This window comes from Mobula birostris, chromosome 8 (assembly GCF_030028105.1).
Source record: "Mobula birostris isolate sMobBir1 chromosome 8, sMobBir1.hap1, whole genome shotgun sequence".
NCBI lineage: Eukaryota > Metazoa > Chordata > Chondrichthyes > Myliobatiformes > Myliobatidae > Mobula > Mobula birostris.
This window is the reverse complement of record NC_092377.1, coordinates 54397749-54424834: the sequence shown is the minus strand read 5'-3', so window position 1 is coordinate 54424834 and position 27086 is coordinate 54397749. Positions and strand designations below refer to the sequence as shown.

The following is a 27086-nucleotide window of genomic DNA, read 5'->3' as shown; positions in this document are numbered from 1 at the left end:
ATTATGAAGCAAGCTCATTAGTTCTGTAATTTAATAAAATTTATGGACCAAACTCATTGTTACGGTTTTTGAATCAGTGCAGTACAAATTTCAATAAATTGTCATTAAACTTCTGCCTTTCATTAAGACACTATTGTGCAAGTAACTTAATCTTTTGTTTTAGATGATGTGTGGTGCAATGGATAGTTGCATGAAAACTTGAAAAATGGTAGAAATGAAATATGAAATTATCCTCTTTTTTACAAAATTGCTATATTGCTAAATTATGCAATTGTTTTAGATAAGTATTTGCATAATGGCTTCATTTGCTTTATTCAATAGAATATTTTGTTGGTTTAGCTTTAGTATCTTCTTTGCTTTTCAAGTATATAGAAGTTGTAATTCTAAAATCCTGTGAATCTGTCTTAAAAGTTTAATTAAGAATGGGAAATGCAAGAGTAATAATTTTATGTCTATTGTTTCTAATTCAGCTTTCCTGACAGTTTTAAAAAAATATGTACCCACTTAAGCCTTTAGAGGCAGACTGCACTTTCTTCCCTTTATATATTGTTTCTTTTTTCCAATTATGCTGACTTTTAAAGAGCACTGCTTCTTTCACGCTTATTTCTGTTCAATGTTGTTGATGGAACACTTGCATGTTGTGTTTAATGCCTTGCATGATCAGAACATGCAGAGGCAAACTCCAATTTGCATGCTGCTTAATGAGTCTTTTTCCTTTTTCTCCTTCCCTGCCTGTGCACACAGAAGACAACTATGTTGAAGGTGGGTGCTTCACACGATTTACTTTTATAAGCTTGTTTTTTGTTGGTGGTAAGATGTAAAAATTTTAAACAAATTCCTTTTCAAAATGGTATCAGCTTTTTGTTCATCTAGTGCTATTAATTGCAAGCCAATGGCACAGTAAAATATATGAATTTATATGATATTAAGTTAAATGTTTTTAAAAGTTAAGCAATGCAAACATTTTAAGATTCAGTATGAATACATATTGTGGACAATTTACCACTTAAGACTAAATATGTTTTTGTTTTGTCGTTCACAAGACAAAAAATTCCATGTAATTATGTCTGTTTTATGTCTGACTGGCATTTTTGAAATTACCTGTCAATGGTTTATCCCGAAGTTTGATGAGTACCCAGTCAGCCCTGCTGGTGAACGAATGACGGGCACCGATGGACAGATGTACATATAAGGGTTTCTTATCAGTTGTAGAACCAAAGTCATAATTTCCACAATTCTTTTCTGCATTAGATAACTTTGCCTCCATTTGATCAGATCTACCCAACTCTCACGATGCCTGCTTGCAGAATCACTCGAACATAGGAGTGCACCGTAGCCAATCTAGTCCTTGCATCCTTACAGAGCTAAATTTATAAAATTACATTCCCTCTCCTTTGACTGCGGCTCTGCCAACTATTACATATCAAGCCCCATCCTAATTCCTTTTTGGAAGCAGTGATTCAAATGCCCTTCTAGTTGGTCAAATCCAGATCTTAATCATTCTGTGCATTAGTCTTTAAAAATATACTGCCTTCCATTTAAAAAATACATGAAAAGGAATTTAAGTATGTTAGGTCAGGCAAACACCAGGTGTTGGTCAACTTTGAGCCAGAATCTTATTGGAAAGTTAACTGTGATTTAAAATCCCTGTCAGTTTTTAATAATGGTCCTCTGAACAAGGTCTATTATAGGTAAAACACTGATTAATTTTCTCAATAATTCAACCAAGCTGCCCTATTGGTATTAATATTGTGAAGCTCTGAAAATAATATTTTCATGTCTAGATATTGTACTTCAGCTAATTTGTGCCCTAAAAAAACTCTATATGGCACTATTGCAAAATTCTAAGCCACAGAAAATGTCATCAAATTTGGTCATCTTAGCTTTAAGAAATCATTATTGAAGTTCGCTCCCCATTAAGGCTGTTAAAACATGACTAGGATATTTTACATATAGCAATTCCTTGTTCGATGGTCAAGGAAATAGGTAAGCACTTTTCAGAGGTCTCTTCAGCTGCCATAGAGAGGTGGGAGGATTAACTTCTAGCAGTACATGGAGATATAGCCCACTGTAAGTTTAATGAAGTGGTTTAGATTGTATCCTCTAGTCCTGTGATCAGTGGCAACATCAGGTCTATACATCCAGGGGTCAGTGAGTTACAGTGAGCAGTTCATTGCATCTCAATCTTTACAAAGTGTACACAGATTTTTTGTTTTAATAGAAGTTGCCAGTTGTGCTACTTTATATTAAAAAAACAAATATTTCAATTCATGCACAGTTCACTACTTTTAAGACAGTGAAATTCTTGTTTTTCCATTATTGTAATGTTTTTTCCACAAAGGCCTTAAGTTAGTAACTCTTATTAATTTAATTTATTTATTTTAGAGATGCAGTGCAGAATAGATGCTTCTGGCCTTCCGAGCCATTCCACCCTGTAACCACCGATTTAACACTAGCCTAATCATGAGTCAATTTACAATGACTAATTAACCTAACTGGTACACCTTTGGACTGTGGGAGGAAACCAGAGCACTCAGAGAAAACACTTGCATTCCACAGGAAGGACATACAGTCCCCTTACAAATGACATAGGAAGTGAAGTTCGAACTCTGATGATAACTGTGCAGAATACATTAAGGAAATTACATTTTGGTGGGAAATGTGGCAGGAGACAGTTGGTTCAATTTCCATTTGGGCAGGGTTTCAGCAGAAAATAGGTGGAAAAAATTTAAAAGTATTGCAAAATGCTCATTATGCATGATTTATGCATGAAAAACAGGCATTCGAGGATCAATTTTCAAGTAATATGTTTTGTCAGTTTGGCTACAGACACGGGCTCTTATTTGTTTCTAGCTTCCCATGTATCTGTAAAGATGATTAATAAATCAGATGCTTGAAATGTGAATATTGTTATTGCTTTTTGCTTGTAGTTTATTGAAGTATATTGAACAAAAGTATACTTAAGTTAAAATGATAAATACCAGTTTTTAACATTTATATCTATAATATCTAATAATAGCAGCCATGTTCCAGATGTAATAAATGTGCAGTCACCATAAAACTTTTTGTATTGATGTTACGCTTCTCTCTCTGTAAGAATGGAAGGAAACACTAACAACACTATCTTCATCAAAGAAGCTAGAAATATTTTAATCTGTTTAATTTTTTAAAGTCCTTGTCTTGGAAACATCGTTTGCCAACTAAATTATGGCTCAGGATTACTGAATCCTGAATTTGTTTTGATAACTTGCTTTATATTAATCAGCTAGAAATATATTTAAGTATAAATGTTAGCTTTAGTTGTCACAAGTACTTCGAAACATTGAAAAATTCAGTGAAATGCATTTTTGGAGTAGCCGACCAACACAGTCTGAGTATGTGTAGGGTTAACCCACTAGTGTTGCCATGCTTCCAGCACCAATGCAGCAGCACAACGTACTAACCCTTACTACTCTATATATTTGGCTTATTGAGCTTAAGTTACTGACATTCTACCATGATCTGCACAAGCTTAAGTGAATGAATGAACAGATAACAGAACCAAAATCTAACAATTATTTATTCATTTAAAATTATGGTAGGTAGCACTTTGTAGTTTACATTTTCAATATTTAAGTTTACTCGCTGGGATATTGATAACATACATAACGTGGTGCAAAAATAATTCATTATTTTGTAAATTCTTTGTTGAGATCAAGGTCTAAATTTAAAAAAATTATGAAGTTAGTTCAGGATTAAACTCCTAAAATAGTTGACAACTTGAGAACATTAAATAGATTAAGATCTATTAGATGTTGTGGCACAGTAATGTCGCAGTTAGCTTAATATGTTACAGCACCTGCAACAGGCACTTGGAGTTCAAATTTTACTGCTGTCTAAGAGGAGTAAGTACGTTCTCCGTGTGACTGCATTTGTTTCCTCCAGCTTCTCTGGTTTCCTCCCACATGCCAAATTCGGATGGGCTGGAAGCTTGATGACATTAGTGGGCTGCTCCCTAGCAAATCCTTTGAGTGTGCATTTCGATATATGTTTTGATGTACATATGACAAATAAAGATTTTCTTTAAACTCTTTAAATTATTTAAAATCTGTAGCACTTTTAGTAAGAACTGGTTAAGAGTCTGTGACCACCATAGAGCTGATTTTGATGCAGTAGCTGCATTTCATTCCTCTGGAAGCTGTTCATTTTTAATACTATACAGTGAAGGTGTTCTCAGCATCTGAGCCCTCTGCGTGTCATGGAAGCATAGAGCAATCAACATAGAATTAATGCCTTCAGCCCAATAAATCTATGCCAACCATGCTGTCCACATCACTAGTCGAAATTTCCTGCATTCGGTCCATATTCCTCTAGAGTAGGGGTTCCCAACCTGGGTCAATGGACCCCTTGCTTAATGGTATTGGTCCATGGCATAAAAAAGGTTGGGAACCCCTACTCAAGAACCTCGCTCTCTATAAATCTATCCAAGTGCTTGCTACAGTACATGGTACAATTGTACCTGCCTCAAGCATTTCTGCTGGCATCTCATTCCATGTACTTTACCATCTCTCTGTGAAAAAGCTACCCCTCAGTTCCCTTTTAAATCTTACCCCTCACACCTTATATTTATATCCCTTAGTTTTGGACATCTTTCCTCTGGGCAAAGGACTGTTACCACTCACCTTACCTATGCCTGTCATAATTTTCAATATTTCTGTAACATTCTTTCCTCCCCCACCTTACTCTCCTACATTCAAAACAATAAGGACCTAGCCTGGCCAGCCTCTCTCTACAACTTAGGCCCTCTAGTCCTTGTGAGTCTTTCTGGCATGCTTTACAATTTAACTATATCTTTTTCATAACAAGGTGACCAAAACTGTACACAGTACTCCAAGTGTGTCCTCACCAATGACTTGCACAGCTGCAGTATAATGTTCCAATTCTTATATGTAATGCCCTGGCTGATGACAAGAATAAATTCACTTTCTATATTTATTTAATTTAATTATTATTAGCTCTCTCCTAAAATTTAGTCTATTGCCTCCATTTTGAGGATACATTTTAGGTAATTTTACTACCTACTGTATACAATAGAATTGTATTTATTTTGAATATAGAATTTCAGAAGTTGTTATTCTGCCCTTCACTACCAACAATTTTGAGCTTCAGTTCTGTTTTGAAGAATATTTTACATTATTTTCACAGGCAAATGCTGACTGTTGATGGGCTTCTGTTGTGTCCTATTGAGTGCATCCGTAGGTCAAATTTTACTGTCCAGCTTTTCAATTCAAGGCCATTGAAGGCCTAATGATATGGTAAAAAAAAATCAATAAATTAATGCAGTCAAAGTTAATGGAGTTATTATTAAATAGGAAAAATGCCAAGAACAGGTGACTTCAATTTTTATTGCAAAATATCTGTTTTCTTTTAAACAAAATCTAGTCTCTTTTCTATTCTAGTCATTTGATTTTGATCATTGACTCAGTACTACTGACTGCAGTCTTCATGCATTATTGGTTTGGTACTTATCCACCTATATGCACCTAAAACACCGCATGAACCAGCTTAGCCGTTGGTAAACCTTAATAAATCCATGATTCACCTGTGGATTATTTCAATGGGGAGATGAAACTGGTTCACCAATTTATCAGTAAGCTTGAGATTCAACATCTGAACACTTAGTTTTTTGTCATTTTATCTTAGAACAGTCAGTGTTAATTAACAAATTTCTGCTCCGTCTGTCCATAATGCTTGAAGAGTACATTAACAACTTGCTCTTTGGATATAATGTTAGTGCTAACAATGAATTGCCTGTGGTTGTTTTGAGAATATATTAAATTAGTTAATTGTAGCAGAAAGCTGAAAGAACAGGGAAATCTCCAAGGGTGAAATGCCCTATTCTTGCCTAAAACATCATTTACCAGTGACTGAATGTCTTTGGGTAACTTATGGATCCATTATTCACTTCAAATGAACTTTGAAGGAGTCCTTTAATGGTAGCCTAAAAATGTATTGCAAAGCAAACTTATTTTTCAAGGCACTAATTCCACAAAACCAGGAATAGAAGCTGTGATTGACTTTCAAGCTAACTAAATATATTTCTTCTCTGTTCCATGGGTTAAACTAATTCCATCATCTCCCCCGCTCCCAAAAAAAATTATCACCATTCTTACCCAGGTGATATGAGTGGTTCTTGCATTCAGAGTTTCAGTGTGGACTATATTGTGATTCTGAGAAGATCTGTGATTCTCCCCATCAGTAATTGTAGGGACTTTCTGAAAATAGAAAGTGGAATTGTGGAAGGAAGATTTTAAAATTTAAATTTTATTGCATTCTCCTACTACACCCATCCCCCAGCAATGTGAAGAGGGTTGGAACAAAATCATTCTTTCTTTGATCGTATCTTGAATGAGTTTAATTTTAGTGAGAGAAGCGATTGGACTCTAATAACCCATGTCAATCTAATTGTCTTTTAAGGGGCATTCTATCTGCTTCATTGAGTTGGTGGCTTGGCTGCAGACTTAGTCATGTGGGTTTTGCTTCCTATTAATTTCCTCAGATCCCAGAAAGTTAACTGAAGGCAGCCAGTAGATGTCAGCAGACATACTTTTGCACTTGTGTCATGATGTGGTACATTTTTGTTATTAGGCTGTTTGTGGACAGGAGATAATTAAAGGGAAATAAAAGAATTGTGAAACCATTTGAGAGTTTAAACACTAACCTGCATTTCCAAAAGAATGTAAATATTCAATATCAGTAATGGTAGAATGTTTATAGTTTGTAAGGACTGCCACTTTACGTAATGTGTATGCATAATGTAGCATTGGACTTAACTGTGCTGAGAATTCAATTAATATGCATTTCACTGTCAGTAATATGAACCTAAATTTGGTTGAAGTATTGATCACAAGTGCACGATTCTGTTTGGCACCTACCTGAGTGAAATGGACCAAGCAGAAATACATATTCTCAATGAGCCAAGCACAGTAATGAACCACATCTGTGCTAACTGGTTCAATCTTGAAGGGGGGTGGGTGGTTCTTGTACATGGAAATTACAGCACATTTTACACTATGATGGAATCTCCTGTCCTAGTTGTAGCAAGATGTCTGTTCACATGAACTTCAAACAACTTTAACTTCTGTCAACAATAATTTATAACACCACCAATAAAAGTTGCATGTATCATGATAGCTATAACATTAGTGCCTTTGTCATATAAACTTTGTTGATTTTAAAGAAGCTTCACAATACACACAAAAAACAAGAAAGTAGTTTCTGATACTTACAAATGTTGTCTAAAAGAGATCAGAAATCATTTGCTTATAGAAGATGGAATAGTGGTTGATGGAACTGCAGTACATCTTGCTGGAGGTCTCTGTGACTAATGGTGTTCCGTAGGATTCCATTGTGCGACTGATGAAAATATAGTTGGGTGGGTCAGTAAATTTGCAGATAATACAAAGGTTGGTGGTGTGGAAAACTGCCAAAAGTGATAGCAGGATATAGATCTGTTGCAGATATGGGTGGATAAACGGCAGTAAAATGAGTTAGAGCTTAACGTGGCCAGATGTGAAATGTTGCACTTTGTGAGATCCAATGTAAAAACTACACTGTTGATGGCAAGAGAGATCTTGGGTTGCACTTCCATAATTTTCTGACAGTGTTGACACAGGTTGATAAGCTGGTGAAGAAGCATATTGTATATCTACCTTTACTAAGCAAGGAATTGAGTTCAAGAGCTGGAATATTGTATGGCAGCTTTATTCACCTAGGAAGGCTTCACCTGGTGAATTCAGTTCACTTCTGGTTACCTCATTATAGGAAGGATGTTGAAGCTTTGGAGAGGCTGCAGAAGATGCTGCCTGGATTAGAGGACATGTGCTTTAAAGATAAATGACTAAATTGAGTTGCTTTTTCTGAGCGGTGGATGCTGATGTGAGATCCGTTAGAAGTTTACAAGATCGTAAGAGGCATAGATGGCCAGCCCATATCTTTTTCAGGTTGGAAATGCCTAATAATAGTAAGCATGAATTAAAGGTGGGAGGGAGTGAGTCAAAGGAGATGTGCGGTCCAGGATTATTACACAGAGAGTGGTGGGTGCCTAAAATGTGCTGCCTGGGTTGCTGGTGGAGGCAAATACTGTATGATGAGGCCATTCAAGATACTCCTTGATAGGCATATGGAAGGATGGGCAGAAGACATTAGTTTAGTTGGATACAACATCATGGACCAAAGTGTGCTGCACTGTTTTATGTTGCATTTGGTTGTTAATTGATAAAGTGAAATACTCATAACCCCATTATTCCAAATTAACCATAGGGCACATTGTCTTGGGAAACAGAAGAAACGTCATTTGAGAAAAATGCAGATTTTCTTTTTCACTTAAATTATTGTGACATAAATCAGCTTATGAATATTTTCCTGTGAACATAGAACCCATGCTGAATTACCATTTGAAGTCATGGATTTTAGTCTAGTTAACTGTTTGTATCATTTGAACAAGTTTAAAACTTTACATATTAACAGTTATGAAATGAAGGAATAGATTTTTAGAGAGGGAGAAAATGACACGGTGTGACCTACATCCAAAATATCTCTAAGAGGCAATGCTGCTTCTGATCAGTTCTATTCTTCTAGATATAAATAAATTAATGATCTTCAGACATCCGTTATGCTTGTGGTAGGTGCAATTGAATGGAGGAGATCAAATTTGGTACTTTTATTAAGGATGTATCAGGAAAAAAACAGGTAGTTGCAGACTGGTAAGTTTATGAGCAGTGATATAGAAATTGCTGCCTTAAAAAAAAGTTCTAAGGCACAAATTAATTTGCCTTTGAAAAGACAGGAATTAACTAAGGATAGCATGACTTTCTTTGTAAAGGCTGTTTAGCCAAATTGATTATTTTCAGAGGTTACAAAATATACTAATGAGAATCATGCACTTGATAAATATTGTAAAGCAGTTGATGAGGACCTCAATTTGAAGCTGATCTAACATAGATCTATTGGTAAACTGAGCACAGGGGATCAGAATTGATCTATTCGTAAATTGAGTCCACGATTGACCTAGTAAAAGGAGACAGAGGGAGAGGTGTAGTTCTGTTTCATGATTGGAACTCTGTGTCTCATGTTATAGCGCAGATCTTTGATCGTAGTTACAATTTGGATATGAATGTATGAGTTCTGATTTGTAAGTTTGCAAATAATATGAAGCTTGGTGATGTGGTTGCTGGTGAGGAGGAATAGTTTTAGGCTGGATGATATTGGAGATGGGAGAGGCCCATGGCAGATGGCCGGTAATCCTGAAAAGTGCATGGTGATGCACTTAGGTGGACTAATAAGGGTAGAACATACAAAATGAATGGGAATGCCCTTGGGAGTATTGAATAACAGAAAATTGTGTACAAGTAATAGAATCCCTGATGGTGGCAGCACAGGTAAATAAGGAGGTGAAAGCATGCAGATACTTGACATCAGTACCAGGGCACAGTGTATAAGAGCTGGGAGATTATGCTGCAACTTCATAAAACATAAGACAACAACTTCTCTAGCAAAACCAAAGAGCTGTTTATTGACTACAGGAGGAAGAAACCAGAGATCCATGAGCTAGTCCTTCTTAAGGGATCAGATGTAGAGAGGGTCAGTAACTTTAAATTCCATGGTGTTATCATATCAAAGGATCTGTTCAGGATCAGTGTGTTCATGCTATTGCAAAGTAGGCATGGCAATATCTCTTCTTTCTTAGAAGTTGCACAGTTTCAGCATGTCATCTAAAACTTTGAATAACTTCTATAGCTACATAGTGGAGAATACCCTGATTGGTTGCATAACCAACAGCCTGGTATAGAAGCACCACTGTCTAAGGTTGGAAAAGCCTACAGAATGTGGTGGATATAGACCAGTCCATCACAGGCGAAGCCCTCCCCACTACTGAGCACATCTATAAGGAGCACTGCCACAACAAAGCAACATCCATCACCGAAAACCCTCACCAACCAGGCTATGCTCCCTTTTTTCTGTTGCCATCGAGAAGGAAGTACAGGAACCTTAGGTCCTACACCACCAGGTCAGGAATAGTCATCAGGCTTCAGAACCAGTGTAAAAAATCTAAACTCTGAACTGATTCCACAATCTACAACTTCTGTTCTCAGTATCATTTATTTATTTATTATTTTGTATTTGTGCAGTTAGTCTTTTGCACATTAGTTGTTTGTCAATCTTTGTCTCTTGTCTAGTTCTTCATTGATTGTATTGTATTTCTTTGTTCTACTGTGAATACATGCAAAAAATGAACCTCAAGGTAGTATATGGTGATATATACATACACACACTGTTCATCACAAAGTACTTTCATGTCAGGAAATTGCTATGTGTTTCCAAAAAAAAGTGAACAGTATTAGAAACAGACAACACAGTGGATTGTTTATTGAGAATGATTCTTGGTACTTTTATCTCCCTTTTCCCATTTAGAAGGAGAGCTGCTCTAATTCAATTGATTTTTTTCATACACTATCTTTTTCAGAAGTGTCATTAAATACTTATATAATGCTGGCCAGCCACCAGACTATAGGAAGAACATGATTGCATTGGAGAGGGTGCAAAGATTCACCAGAATTTTACCTGGCATGGAGCATTTCAGCTATAAGGAAAAGGTGGATAGGTTTTGTTTATTCAGGATATGCAGGTGATGAGGAGATACCTGGTAGGGCTGTATGAAATTATGAAGAGCATAGATAGGGTAGTTGGTAGAAAAGTTTTTTTCCAATATAGAGGTATTCAGATTTTTGGTTTAGATTTAGGAACAACAGGTTTAGAAGGGATTTGAGAAGAAATTATTTGCACTTGAGGGGAACTGGCATCTGAAGTATGTAGTCTGAGTGGGTGGTAGGGGCAGGTATTTTCACAACATGTAAGAAGAATTTAGATGAGCACTTGTCCATCAAGCTACAGAGGACTGCAGACCAACTGCTGGTGTAATAAAGCTCGATGTGTCAATTGGAGCCAGTGAATATTTAAGGAATTATTTCAAAGCTCACTCTTGATTTATGATACCCTAAACATATAAACAATATTTGGAAGACTGGGAGAATAGATTTGTCCTGCTGCTGTGAATCTGCAAGTATCTGTTGCTACATCAGAATGGGGCAATTCTGCCTTTCCACCCCATGCCCCACCCGGCCACCTGAATTGGGAGCTGGGTGGGGCCAAGAAGGGCAGGGAGAACTGTGCAGACTCACTAGCTCAATCACTGAGGCAGTGAGACTGGTTGGTGACCCATCTTCCCACCAATCTGACTGAGAAGCAGTTCTGGTTATAAACAGTTCTCAGGATTGGAACCCTGTCATAACCTGGTGACTGGCTGTATTTAATAAATAAGTTAAATTTTATCATATGAGATTTGTATTCAGTATAAACCCATTCCCTTCCCATTGTTCACAAAAACCTATGCCAAAACTCATGGATTAGGGCAAACTGTTTATTTTTATAGAACGGCAAGTTTCATAGAATAATACTAAAACTTATTCCTGAAGACAGGAATCTTGAGCAATTGGTAGTAGAGTAGTGAACTGATTCCACAATCTGTGGGCTCACTTTCAGTGATTGTACAACTTGTGTTCTTGATCTCAGTCAGCAATGACAGCAAACAAGTTAGATGCTGTATAGCAGTGACTGAAAATACTGGCTTTTTTGTTTCTCAAAGGGTTCAAGGAACTTACTATATGTGTCTTCCAAAAAGTGAACACCTTTAAAAACAGCTTGCATATTGAGTTGTTTATTGAGAATGAATCTGGTGCTTTTATCTTGCTTTTCCTATTTAGATGGAAAGCTCCTCTATTTCAATTGATTGCTTCAATACACTATTGTTTCAGAAGTGACATAAAAGCGTTTGGTATTTCAACGAAACAAAAAGAAACAATTATATTTTCAATTAAATATATTTGCATAACTTTAGAGCGAACTACTCTTTAATTGCAGTTCCTTCAAATTACAGAGCATTTCAATATATACACAAGTAAGGTGTTTATATTATTTAGCCCACACAAAGAGGCGATGTCCTCAAAGAAAGGAGTTTGGTTCCATTGTATTGGTTTGATGGTTGTGCTGTGCTAACTAACTTGCATCAAAATGCATATGGCAGGTTGCAGTAGTTTATATCTATTTTCATAATTTAATGAGTATTAAGTCTGCTAGAATCCCAGCTTTTCGATGCTGCCCAAGAGTGGTACCCAAAACCCATATGCATCAAGTATGATTGGGATCACTCATAAATCTTCAAAATTGAATAATAGGGGAAATTCTAGGACTTAATTCATCATCACTAGCCATTCAGGCATGTGCACACGTTGTGAATCCATAGCCTAGGGCATTGAAAGCAATACTATAAAAATAAATAGCAGAAGAAACTGAAGCTCACTTTAATGAACAATTAGATTTGGCAATTTAATTTCAATTTGATAATTGGTTAAATTACTTGAAAATCAAATTCCAAGTGGCTGAATAATTGTTTTCTACTGTTTTCATGCAAAGAGGTGTCCTTGGTTATGTTTACAATGTGAATGGCTGTGCCATCATTGGGAGGTACTTTTGCTGATCCCTTTCAATATCAACAGCAAAAACAAAACACATTCCAAATGTCACATGGTGACAGAGAGAAGAAAGAATGGAAGATAATCTGAACAAACCTAATAAAATGTTGGAAGCTGAATAGCAATGCAATAACACATACGTATTTGACAAAGCTAAAAACAAATTACTAACTGAGCAATAATAATTTGGTTACTTTTACTTTTCCTATCTACTATGTTTGCATTTCTCCACATTGTTGCTTATATGTCATTCTATACTAAAAGGATATGGAATAGATGTCATTCCATACTGACTTGATTCCAGACACTGGTACTTAACAATTCTTATTTAAAGGCGCTGATGAATTAATAGAGACTGTGACTTTTTGTTCATTATCAGTGACAAAGAAAATAAGATTTTGTCTTGTGTCTTTCATGTTTTCTTGATGGCACAAAGTGTTTTACAATGAGCTATTTTTAATCTATAGTGATTATTATTATGCAAATTATTATTGCTGCTATTCATAAAGTAAGGTCAACGAGATTTATGACCATATTCTTTGCAATGTTTGAAGAAGGAATATTATGAAGCCGGTCTTCCTCTCTATTTACAGAATTGTAATTACTTCTGCATGAAAATGAACTTTACAGCAGATATAATTGGGAATAAAATCTCTGTGGATCTCACAACAGCTCCCGGAATTCCACAAATTAAGCTGAATAGGAGGAAACATGGTTTGGGTTTAGAACTCCAATTTTACAGGGTCTATTTTGTGTTCTGCATTCTGGGCTTTCACTTGGGAAGTTCTGATCAAAGAATAGGCTAATGAGTAGTATCAGAATATAGTTATGAACCATAAATTTCACAGAAAAGTTGATCAAGAAATAAAATTTAAAGAAACTGGTCCATCCCAATAGCTGATAACTTCTGCTTCTTAAGCCTATCACCCCTACTGGGGCACAGGCTGCCAACAGCATCTTGCTAGAATCCCCTGTCCTGTGCTAACAGTTGATCAGCCCTGTGGCTTTTGCTTTCACCACACAACTTCATCCATCTTCAAGGTGAAGATCCTTCCTCTCACAGGAATGAGCTTTGTTGATGTTTCTGTGGCACTTGGTTTTTAAGGGATGGGTTGCCAGCCCCATGCCTAACCTCCTCCTTTCACAGCTGGGCTTGGGACTATCAATGGCAGAGTTAATAGCTAGTAACACTGTTCCTGAATTGTGTCTTTGCAGAAGTAGTCAAGACATTTTGCTCCAGCAGAATCACTGTCAAAGAATTCAGTTCATGTAACAGCATCATATTAAGGTTTTAGATGTTGTTATTAGTAGGAATCTCCATTAATATCTGAGATGATGAATACTGAATTAAAGGAAACACAGTGTCCTTTATCATGCAACACACATAAAAGTTGCTGGTGAACGCAACAGGCTAGGCAGCATCTCTAGGAAGAGGTACAGTCGACGCTTCGGGCCGACAGCCTTTGTCAGTCTTGGCCCGAAACATCGACTGTACCTCTTCCTAGAGATGCTGCCTGGCCTGCTGCGTTCACCAGCAACTTTTATGTGTGTTGCTTGAATTTCCAGTATTTGCAGATTTCCTCGTGTTTGTGTCCTTTATCATGCTTTTATTGTGTGGTAAAATAGAAAAAATTGTAATGTTAACACTTGACGAAGGTGGTTCGTTATTTCAGATTTTTGGCTCTTCTGAAGATGTTGATGAGGTCTAAATAATGAACCCATGGTTTTTTTCTGCTTTTTTATTCTTTTAAATTTTTGAGTTATTATCAGGTTTTCCTGGATTATGATCAAACAACTCAGGGCCATTGCAGTTATTTTTTTATATATAATGATAAACACAAAAGCTGTAGAATCCCAATCATCCAGGGAGATTGGCTGGATTGAAATTTTCTTTGGAGGAAAAGGGTGTACAGGAGATTTAATCAAATTCAAGGACCTGGACAGATCTATTATATTTAAATCATTATAACCTAGTAATTTTTTTTTTAATTGTTAAGACATTTGGGGGGATTTCAAGGGGCATTCACAAGATCTTTTCAGCAGGAGTTTAATGAGATCTGTAACTCATTGTCTGAATATGTTGTAGGGACAGGGTCCTCAACACAGTTTGTAATAAGAACCTGGACAATTATTTGAGATGCCTTACCCTAGCAAGGTCATGAACTACAAACTAGTAAGTTGAATGGTCATTTTTGTTTTGTTTGTATGGACATAACTGGCTGGATAGCCATATCCCAAAATATATTGTTCTGGTTGTTTAATGAAAGGGTTAAAATATTATGAAAGCCTCATTTTCAGAAAAAAACAATTGCAAGAAACATCACATTGTATTAATTTACAACAAAAGAATAGCCAATTATATACTATGAATATATAAGATGACCGTCCCATTTATAGACTAATGACAGATTTTTTAAAAAATTGGGCATGGCATGGATTTAATTCTTGCTGTCCAACTATCTGCTGCCAAATGAATTCAGTCAATGTCCGGGATATTGTACAGCTAGTGCTTCCACCATACTGGTTAAAATGTACTTTGCTAACTTTTCCACTCGAGCTGTATATTTAGAAATTTCATTTGAGATCAATCACGTAAGGATTTTCAATGATAAGGATGGCTTATTGCTTGATGGGGAAAATCCAGACATTAAAGGAAAGCAGTTTTAAAGTCCCAAAGAGACAGAAAATGGCCTTCTTTATTGAGTCTTTAAAAATAAGTAATTTAATTAGGTACATTGTTTCTATGTTTCTATATACCTACATATAATTTTGCAACATTTTATGAATAAGTTGTCTTCTATTGCCCTGTTTTACTATGTTGATCAGATCATGTTGATTATGCTAAAATGGAAGTTCTTTCAATTTCAGGTCATAACTTGTACTAACAACTATTGCAAATACTCAAACAAGTTTTTATGTTGTGATTGCAAGATTCCATTGATTTTTCTGTGGGATGTGACAGTGGGCGAACAATCCCTGCAGATGTTCTATGCCATGTTATCCAGATGTTCTGTGCCAAGTTATCCAGATGACTTTTCCAACAATCCATCAGTTTGATTTTGGTTTATCCTTACTAGGTCATCTCAAAACTGTATTTTAAATTGCCAAGACTTACTTTGAACTTATATTCTTGGAACCACTAAACTACCAACCTCAGTAATGAAATAATCATTATCAGTGGTATTTCCGTTTAATTTTCTCATTTTATTCCTACAATTAATCCAAAGAAATTAGAGTATATCTGAAGAACATAAGAAATTCTGCAGATGCTGGAGATCCAAAGCAACACGTACAAAATTCTGGAGTGAACTCAACAGGTCAGGCAGCATCTATGGAAATGAACAATCATTTTGATTGGAAATAAAGGGGGAAGATGACAGAATAAAAGGTGGGGGGTGGGATGAGAAGGAGGATAGCTAGAAAGTGATGATAGATGAAACCAGGTGAGTAAGAACTGTAAAGGTGACCGAGCTATACTCCAAGTGTGTCCTCACCAGTGACTTGCACAACTGCAGTATAATGTTTGTATGCTCTGGCTGATGACAATGAATTCACTTCCCATATTTTTGTAATGTAATTGTTACTAGCTTTATCCCAATATTTAGTCTCATTGCCTCCACTTTGAGGGTACATTTAAGGTAATTATACTATTTACTGTATGCAATAGGTTTTTAATTATTTTGGTGGGGATGAGAAGATGGCGGCGCGATGCAGTGCACGCAGCCGCTCCGAAATGATATCATATTTGTTAAGTAGGGGCCATGCACAATCCTGATTTGATGGAGACAGACGTGAGAAGCACGTAGGAACATCTGGAGAAACTTCTGAAATGCCTGCTTCGCTGCTGTTGCTACTGTGCGATCGAGAATCTCCGGAGGGGAAGGCCCCAAATCCTCTGCTTTGCCTATTGCCTGTTGCCGGGGCCGGAGTCGAAGCGCTTGGCAGAGATGGTGCTTGGTGTCGGAGGGCTGGTTGGAAGCTCGAAGTTCCAGGGTGCTGCATCAGCAAGTCTGCGGAGCTGGAGGTTCATGGCAGGGAGAGTTTCTTTTTCTTCCTTCTACCGTCTGTGTGAGATGATGGGACTTTCGAGAGACTTAGGCACTTTTTTTTTACTGTGCCCATGGTCTGTTCTTTGTTAAATTACGGTATTGCTTTGCACTGTTGTAACTATATGTTATAATTATGCAGTTTTTGTCAGTTTTTCTTTGTCTTGGTTTGTCTTGTGTTTCTGTGATATCATTCTGGAGGAACATTGTATCATTTCTTAATGCATGCATTACTAAATGACAATAAACGAGGACTGTGTGTCCTCATAATCTAATTTAATCTAAATGCTAGAATTTTAGAAATTGTTATCCAGACTGACTGGGGTCTGCAAGTGAGGAAATTGAAGATGCAATTGCACATGGGGGTATTGAGGCCAAGGTCATGAAGTTTATTGATTAGTTTTGAGGGGATGATAGCTTTGCTGTAGTCGATAAAGAGCATCCTGATATATACATCTTTGCTGTCCAGATGTTCCAGGGTTGAGTGAAGAGCTAATGAGGTGGCATCTGCTGTGGACCTGTTGTGCTGGCAGGGAAATTGGAGCGGATCCAAGTTGCTTCTCAGGCAGGAGTTGATATAGTTCATCACCAATATCCCAAAACAGTTCATTACTATGGATGTAAAAACTACTGGATGATAATATTTGTGGCAGGTTACTATGTTCTTCTTAGGCACTGGTATAACCAAAGCCTAAGCAGCTAGGTAACTCAGACTTTCGCAACGAGAGGTTAAAAATTTTAGTGAACATTCCAGCCACTTGATCAGCACAGATCTTTAGTACTGTACTTGGCCAGATGCTCTGGGCTGGATACTTTCCGTAAATCCATCCTCCTGAAGGATGCTCTCATGTTGGCCTCAGAGACTGAAGTCACAGGGTTATCCAGGACTCCGGGAGTTCACAGTGGTTCCTCCATGTTTTGAAGGTCAATGCAAGCATAGGAGCTTATCTGGGAGTGACAATACGTTGTCAGCTATGTCACTTGATTTCACTTTATAAGAGCATTCAAATCCTGCCACAACTGTCAAGCATATTTTGTTGATTCAAATTTAGTTTGGAATTGTCACTTCACCCATGAAGTGGCTTTCTGGAGATCATACCTAGACATCTTGTAACTTCTTTAATGGGCATACTTAAATGCCTCTGAACTGGCCCTCCACCGATTGCATATCTCATGATTCATCAAGGGTTGCTGGTTGGGGAAGACTCTGAATGCTTTTGTGGGAACACACTCATCTATGACTTTTTATAAAGTCCATGATGAATCTGGTGTATTCATTCAGATCCACAGATGAGTCCTTGAACACGCCCAGTCTACTGACTCAAAGCAATCTAATAGCCGTTCCTCTGCCTTCCGCAACCACCCCTTTGCTGTCTTTATCCCTGGAGCCTTGCTGTTTAGCCTCTGCCTGTATTTAGGTAGGAGAATGAGAGCCAAGTGATCAGATTTCCTGAAATTCAGTCTGGGTATGGAATGCCAGCCATTCCTCATCATAGTATAGTAGTGGTCTAGTGTGTTGGGACTTCCGATGCTACAGGTTATATGTTGATGTCAGTTGGTCAGGGATTTCTTTTGTTAAAAAAGCCTGATTGAAATCCCCGACTATGATATGAAAGGCATCGTGGTGGATTGTTTCTTGTTTGGTGATGGCATCATGTAGTACCTCAAGTGCTTGATTATAGTTGGCTGCTGGTGGTATGTAATCTGCAGTCAGGATCATAGAGGAGAACTCTCTTGGTAAATAGAATGGCCAGTGTTTGATCGTTAGGTGTTCAAGGTTGGGAGAACACAAGTACAACAAACCATAATTTTGGAGCACCAGAGAGAGTTTATCATCTAAACATACATCTTTTGCCTTTTCAATATCAGCTGTTTGGTCCATCTTGTGTATTGAGAAGCCTTTATGTTTGAGCGTCATATCTGGTGTATTCTGAGCAAGTCACTTCTCAGTAAAACACAGAGCATAATTCTTCATTTCCCTACGATACAGCACCCTTGCTTTTAGGTCCTTAGTTTTGTTCTCCAATGACTGCACATTTGCTAACAAGATTCTGGGTAGAGGAGGCCTCATCCCTCGATGTTTCAGCCTTGCTTGGAGTCCCCCTCCCTCCTGCCTCACTTCTGACCATGGTGATGAACCTCCATCTGCTTAAAGGTGCCATATCTGCTTGCCTATGAGTCAAGTTTCTAAACTATGAGTAATTTTCCTAAAATACTATAAGTTATAAATAAATATGAATTTTATGAAGTGCTTGTTCCACAAAACTGATACACAATAAGAATAACCGTGACGAGTGGATGCTGCAACTATTTGGTTTCACTTGAACAAATGGACCCAGACTTGGTAGTTCCTTCAAGACTCATATTATTGTTAATACAGAGTAGAAAATAGAGAGTTGGGAGAAATGCTTTATATTGTACACTACCTACACCACTGATAAGTAGGGCTAACTTAAGCAACCCCTAGTAGGCTACACCACCGAGTATACTTAGCAATGTCTGCGTTGTCCCTGAAGCAGGATCGACCGTAGACTGACCAGGGTAGAGGTCCTTGGCGCCGGTTCAGCTGCTCGGCCCGAAGGTGGAACCCAGGCGAGTGGTCTTCACAAGAAAGAACTTTCCCACCTTTATAGCACGATCGCCACCTCCCATTCCAGCTGGAAGGGGCAAGGCATCCAATCTGAGGCTTATACGACTCTAACCTCTCAGTCGGGTGACCTTCAACAATCGGCCTTTGCCTCCCCAGAGACAATACATCCTGTGAAGTCTACAACCAAACAATGTCAAAAAAACATTTTTTAGAGACAAGGTGATGAATTACATTTACACAAATAGGCACTTTTTAGCTTGCTCTCAGGCATGTTATCTGGTAGACCAGAGTCATATATTGTTCTTCCCTTATCTATTATCAAGGGTCAATTTGCCCAACACATGGGTTGACCTTCAAAACAGGACAGACCCACAAATTCCTACTTGTTGACCATTTCCTTGCTGTATCCATCTTTCATACCCACACATCTCACCTATACACTATACACTTACCTATACAGTGCTCTACTTCATCTTTATTCTTAATAGGTGCCATTTTTATTCTTAATAATTATCAAACAGCTTTCCTATATCTAATATTTTGTTGTAACAAAGGGGGTTGAATAAAATACAGGCATCTCTTCATATAATCATGTAGCTGCTATGAATGCAGTTCCATATCTGAGGAAATTAAGAATGAATGCTTTTCTTAAATGAGTTCTTGAGATGAGGTGGAAAAAAGAACAAATAAACCCCATTGTCAATACAGTGTATTCTCTCAATATTCCCCTATACCAATATTTCCAGATGGAAGTTGAAGTTGGAAGAACACACACCAGTCCTCATTGAAGTGTCACCAGTGGAAAGGGTGAGCAGTTTTAAGTTCCTGGCCATGATCATTTCAAAGGTTCAAACATACTGATGCAATCACAAGAAAGATATGCCAGTGACTGTACTTTGTTAGGAGTTTATGGAGAGTTTGCATATCACCAAAGTTTCTAATAAATTTCTACAGATGTACCTGGAAAGCATTCTGAGCAGTGCATCACAGTCTGGTAAGGAAATTCCAATACAGAGAGTTGAAGAGGGCTGTGGAAAGTATTAGACTGAGCCAGCTTCTTCATGGATGCAAAACATCCCCACTATCGATGACATCTTCAAGAGGCAGTCCCTCAGGAAGGTGACATACATCACTGAGTACCCTTACCATCCAGGACATACCCTCTTCTCATTGCTGTAATCAGGGAGAATGTAGTGGAGCTTGAGTAGATCTTGGTATAAACAGTAGTGGCTCTCAAACACTGGTGATAGCTACATATGGAAAGGTGCTGGTGAATCTAAATTGTGATCAAAAAAAAGATTAGATGCTTGATGTGCATGCCAAAATTAATTAACTTTTTGAAGAGGTAAACATTTCATTATTTTGCAGACAAGTTTTCCCAAAGCTGAAACATTCAGATTAGAGTAGATATTTGATTTTCAGAGACTGCGTATAATAAAATCTTGATTGAATAGAGTTTGTATGTGTTACATTTTTTGGCAATGGTTGAACATGCCAAGAGGTATCTTTAACTTCAGTTTCAAATCACTCAAACCAATTGTTTTGCTTGGGTTCTCATTAACAACTATATAAACTTTAAAGATAATTAAACAGCTTGCTCCATAAAGAACACTTAAATTGGCCTTTCCTAATGTCATTTAGTACCAATTCTATTTAAGAGTTGCAGTTGAACATATAAAAATTATACCAAATCATGCTGAATTTGATAGAAAACTTCAGAACTTATTATTCAGCTTTAATAAAGTAGCTTCTTTTTATATAAGTATTTTGTTTACAAAGATTACGTGTAAAAACCTTGAAGAGAAATTTTATTGAGCTGACTAGAATCAAAGGCATCTTGTATAAATTTGTGGCCATATCACGTATCATTTACCGTAGGTAAGGGAAATTTAAAAAAAAGCTAATGTAGGGTCATCATCGTTATGTGCCATGTTGTATAACGTGGGTGATCTTTGTCCCGGACTATAATCATTCTTGGCAAATTTTTCTACAGCAGTGGTTTGCCATTTTCTTCTTCTGAGCAGTGTCTTTACAATATGGATGACCCTAGCCATTATCAATACTCTTCTGAGATTGTCTTACCTGCTGTCAGTGGACTTGTGTTATGCACCAGTTGCTCATAAGAGCATCTACCGCCTGCTGCATGGCTTCATGTAACCCAGATTGGGGGGCTAAGCTGGTGCTACACCTTGCCTAAGGGTGACCTGCAAGCTAGTGGAGGGAAGGAGCACCTTACACCTCCTTTGGTAGAGACATTTCTCCACCCCACCATCCAAAATGTAGAGTAAACATTTTACTGAACATGATCATTTATGCAGACATTTATTATTGTGCTGTAATCAATGACTGCAAGTTATAATTTCTGTTCTTATTGCTTTGTATTTGTCAAATATTGCAAGCCAAGTCAGAAATTACTGCAAACAGAATAGTAAGATGCCTGAAATTCTATTTCTGCGATTTTATACAGTCTCTTTCTGGTGCTCTTCTCTGTCTAGTGTTATGAAAAGAAAGATAAGTTGTAACATCACAGTAGCTTTTCTCTGAGTGATGTCTTGGTTTCAAGGATGAGTATCTTAAACTCAGTTCATTGGTACAAAGGTGGTTGAAAAATCCTTTGTGGGACTTAAAGATTTGGCAGGTAGTACTTGGAACAGTGTGACTTCCACGTTCCCATGGTTGAGGCTTGAAGTTCCCAGCTTTACTTTGGTTGATTAAAATACAGGATTTCTATGAGTTAGTCAGGGTATTACAATATTTCCACAGACATTTTGAAAATTTCTTCAAAACATTTTCTTTGTCCTCCTGAATATCCCTTCCTGCACTGGAGAATTTGTTTCAGGAGTCAGATTAGATACAGGAAAAAGGAGACACCAAAGCAATTTAATAGTGAAGAGGGTGCTGATATTGGCTCTTCCATCTTGTCATCTTGATTTTGAAGGATTTCCATGGATTGTGTTGGTGGTATTTTTCCAGTGCTTTGAAATGTCATTGGTAGGTTGCCCATGTCTTGACTGCAGGTAAGGGGAATTAGGATCACTACGGCACACTGTACCTCCTTAAATCAACAAGACAAAGGAGATGGTTAGCAAAATCAAGGCAACTTGCTCTGCTCACACTCCACTTTACCTTAGTGGCTCAGCAGTGGAAACTGCAAGCAGGTTCAAACTCTTTGGAGTGCACATCAGACACAATCTCTCATAAGCCAAGAATGCATCATACACAGTTGAGAAACTGCTTGGTACGGAAACTGCACTGAGGCAGAGAGAAAGGCTCTACAATGGTAGGCAAAATTGTCCAATGTATCACCGGCACCAACCTATCTACCATCAAGAACGTGTATACAGAAAGGTGCCGGAAAATGGTCAATGACATCATGAGGATCCCACACACCCTGCTGCTGTACTGTTTGTCCCACTCACAACAGCGATGAGGGTGCATAGCGTCCATGCTATGAGACTATCAGACTCAAAGATAGTTCCTTTTCCCAAAAAGGAAGTTGATCAACACCTCCTCCCACTAACTCCACTACTACTTTATTATTTCATGACAGAAGGTTCAAAGGTTCATTTTATTGTCAAAGTATGCAGATACAATAGAATTCTGATATTTGCCTTCTCCAGATAGCCATGAAATATAGAAATCAGTTGAAAGGAAAGACATCAACTCCTCCTCCTCAGCACGAAAAAGAAACAAAACACACAAACTGCAAAACCTCCACCCCTCTCCTTGCAGACAAAAACAGTGACAATGGAATCAAATCCCCCACCCCTTGGTCACAGAAAAAAAAAGCGACAATAGCATCAAATCTCCAACCCCCTCCTCCACAGAGGAAAAATAAGCAATAGCAATAACATTAAATCTCTGCCCCCCCCCACAGAAAACAGCAGCAATAGCAACAAAACTGCCAAACCTCCTTCTCACATACCCGTTATATACAGCCTAACATCACTTTATGGACATAAAATTGATCTATGGATATAAGATATGTAATGTATTTATACTAACTTTTTAAAATTATTGTGCATTTTGTTTTTTTGAGCTGCATCTGATCTGGAATAATGATTATTTCATTCTCCTTTACGTGTATATACAGCAGATGGCATTAAACAATCTTGAACCTGAACCGTAAAACCTAGGTTTTGAAGACTTGATCAAAGAACAGCAGCGTCGACCAATTGTAATTTTTTTTTCTTGTTGCTGTATACACTAAATGGAAAAAATAGGCAAATCTAATTCAATTGCACAGAAGTTGATTTCAGATATGCTTTGAGAGGCAGGATTTATGACCATTTGGAGAGGTATAATATAATTAGGAATAGTCAGCATGGCTTTGTCAAGGGCAGGTCATGCCTTACAAGCCTGATTGAATTTTTTGAGGATGTGACTAAACACATTCATGTAGGAAGAGCAGTAGATGTATATGGATTTTAGCAAGGCATTTGATAAGGTACCCCATGCAAGGCTTATTGAGAAAGTAAGGAGTCATGGGATCCAAGGGGACATTGCTTTGTGGATCCAGAACTGGCTTTCCCACAGAAGGCAAAGAGTGACTGTAGACAGGTCATATTCTGCATGGAGGTCAGTCACCAGTGGAGTATCTCAGGAATCTGTTCTGGGACCTTTACTCTTCGTGATTTTTATAACTGACCTGGATGAGGAAGTGGATGGATGGGTTAGTAAGTTTGCTGATGACACAAAGGTTGGAGGTGTCGTGGATAGTGTGGAGGGCTGTCGGAAGTTACAGTGGGACATTGATAGGATGCAAAACTGGTCTGAGAAGCGGCAGATGGGGTTCAACCCAGATAAGTGTGAAATGGTTCATTTTGGTAGGTCAAATATAATGGCAGAATATGTATTAATGGTAAGACTCTTGTCAGCGTGGAGGAACAGAGTGATCTTGGGGTCCAAGTCCATAGGACGCTCAAAGCTGCTGCTCAGGTTGACTCTGTGGTTAAGAAGGCATTCGGTGCATTGGCCTTCATCAATCGTGGGATTGAGTTTAAGAGCCGAGAGGTAATGTTGCAGCTATATAGGACCCTGGTCAGACCCCACTTGGAGTACTGTGCTCAGTTCTGGTCGCCTCACTACTAGAAGGATGTGGAAGCCATAGAAAGTGTGTAGAAGAGATTTACAAGGATGTTGCCTGGATTGGGGAGCATGCCTTATGAGAATAGGTTGAGTGAACTCGGCCTTTTTTCCTTGGAGCGACGGAGGATGAGAGGTGACCTGATAGAGGTGTATAAGATGATGAGAGGCATTGATCGTGTGGGTAGTCGGAGGCTTTTTCCCAGGACTGAAATGGTTGCCACAAGTGGACACAGGTTTAAAGTGCTGGGGAGTAGGTACAGAGGAGATGTCAGGGGTAAGTTTTTTACTCAGAGAGTGGTGAGTGCATGGAATGGGCTGCCGGCAGTGGTAGTGGAGGCAGATATGATTGGGTCTTTTAAGAGACTTTTGGATAGGTACATGGAGCTTAGAATAATAGAGGGCTATAGGTAAGCCGAGTAATTTCTAAGTTAAGGACATGTTCGGCACGACTTTGTGGGCGAAGAGTCTGTATTGTGCTGTAGGTTTTCTATGCTTCTAAAAATAATTGAACAGTGTGTCTTCTGTAATTCAGAGGAACATTGTTCTTTCTTTTGAAGCTTACAAGTATTTCAGTTATTGACAATGAGTGATAGTTTTGCTGTGATCACTTATATATGGCATAATTAACCATAAGCCATAGAGGCTCAAGTTGTGAAGTGACTACAGAAAATGCTGGAAGTAATCATTAGACCAGCTGCATCTCTAAGGAATCCATTAGAGTTAATGTTATAAACTGATAACTTTACAGTAGAAGCCTTACTTCTCACTTCACATTTGTAGTGTTCCCTGGTTTTACAAGTTAATGTTTATTATTCCAGAACACAAATTGCATTGTGCTGTGTACTAATTAAAAGTGAACACTGATTTTAATTGAGTGCAACTTTTAATTTGTATTCATGCACCCTGATTCTTTAAATGTTTTTTCAAAGTTATGTATAATTTTAATTAGAGCACATTACTCTTATCTAAACTCAAGTATTAAATCATTTTGCATGTGCCATACGTAGCCAGATATTACTGGCTATGCTGCTAATAATGTAATTGTTACAAGTTTGATACAAGTTTCTGATCTTTGAAAATAACAGGTACTTTTGACTGAAGAATACTTATACATAAATATTTACTTGAATAAGATGACAAGGGTTGTTTAGTTCATGTAGTTTAGTACAGTATACAAATGCATACATATACACTGGTATACAATGCTATGCATTAAAATAAAAACTGCTTCAATTTTTGGAGATTATATATATATATTTTCTTTGCATTGATAAGGTGTTGACTATTTCAGATCTCATATTGCCTATTAATGGAAATTGGAGCGGCAATTAAACATAAGAACATTTGCTCTTTGTGCATTATTAAGTGGAAGTCAGATTCCAGCTTTACACTTACCAGAGAAAAGTCATTGCCCTGATTTTGTTCATATATTAACCACGTTAAAAGCAGGATGGCTTATTCAGTAATGTGGCATGATATTTGCAATGCAATAATCAAACTGATTTGCCTTATCTCATATTTTCTAAATGTTAGTGACATTAAAATGCTGTTCTGAAATTAATACTGAGATTGCCTTCCACAAGTGTAGAAGTTAATGTAAGGTTTACTATAACTTTATTTTTAAAAAAGTTGCAAGAAATTATATGGCTTCATTCAGAAATTTTGGATAAGTATTATAAATAAATAGTGATCTCAGTGAAATCACAATTTCAGTTCAGAAATGTTTGGAAACTATTTTCTGAAATTGCTTGATAAAAGACCTCCCTGATATTACAGCTAATAAAAATTTCAGAAGGTAATTAGTAAAGAAGAAACTTGTATCAAGTATTTTTATTTTACTAACTGATCTACTTAACAGCTGGAGCTCTCACTGTTGCCAGTGCTTTTTATGTGAAATTGTGAAACTCTGAAACAAATTGGGCCACATCACTACCTCTGCCTTTTAATAGCAGAGTAAAGATTCAAGATTGCGTTTCATCATGAAGTTCAACTTTGTATAAACATTTATCAATGAATTATATTTATATATAAAGCACAGCTAAAGGTATACTGCAGAGATAGCCAAGGCCCAATTAGTCAGCAAGTTGAACTGCAAATTTGGGACTTCATATTTGCATCGAAAGCTTTTTGGTATCAATGTGGATAAAAATAGTTGCCATTCTCAGCTGAATTCCTGCAATTTCTTGACCAATATCTTGAGTATCACCTATTCAAGTGTTAGAAAAAGAACATAATTCATAAACAGACATTAGAAAGCATGTTCATAATACAAAGCAAATATTATTTAAGTATTTACATAAAAATGTAAAAGTTCTCAGTTGTATGAGGCATAATAGTAATGGTATATAGAGTTTGTTATGACATTAAAAGTAGAAACATTTTATGCAGTGGAAGGGATTTGATAAAGGTCAAGCATATTGAGACTTGTCTCATTTTAGAAAACTGCTGAATTAAATTGAAAACAAATCTAAATCAGACAATTTTCTTCCGTCACAAAGCATTATTTACATAATAGCCAAAGTGTGCTTGGAAATTTGAGCAGTTTTGTAGAAAAGTGGCAACATGAAACCTTGAAAATGCCAAATACAAACGTGGAAGACCTGAATTAGCTGGCAGGTTGGCCACAGTGTACCTCCCACCGTGTTCAGCTGCCAGTCTTAAGAGTCCATTGGTAGGGTGTGGGCTTCTTGAGATCTCCCATAGGTGGCTTTGTGGATCCAGTGCTAGGTTTGATGTGGCACAGGGCTTTTACAGCTAGTTATATATTCACATTATTTAAGAAATGAGTTTACT

General features: G+C 37.4%; 1 protein-coding gene across 1 annotated transcript in view; it reads left to right on the top strand.

Moving 5' to 3' along the window:
* Window positions 1–27086, top strand: part of nrxn1a (neurexin 1a) — a 1764001-nt gene that overhangs the window by 187904 nt on the left and 1549011 nt on the right. The window contains exon 6 of the mRNA XM_072265192.1: window positions 745–762. Within this exon, the coding sequence (XP_072121293.1) occupies window positions 745–762 (18 nt within the window). The remainder of the gene's footprint in view (window positions 1–744; window positions 763–27086) is intronic.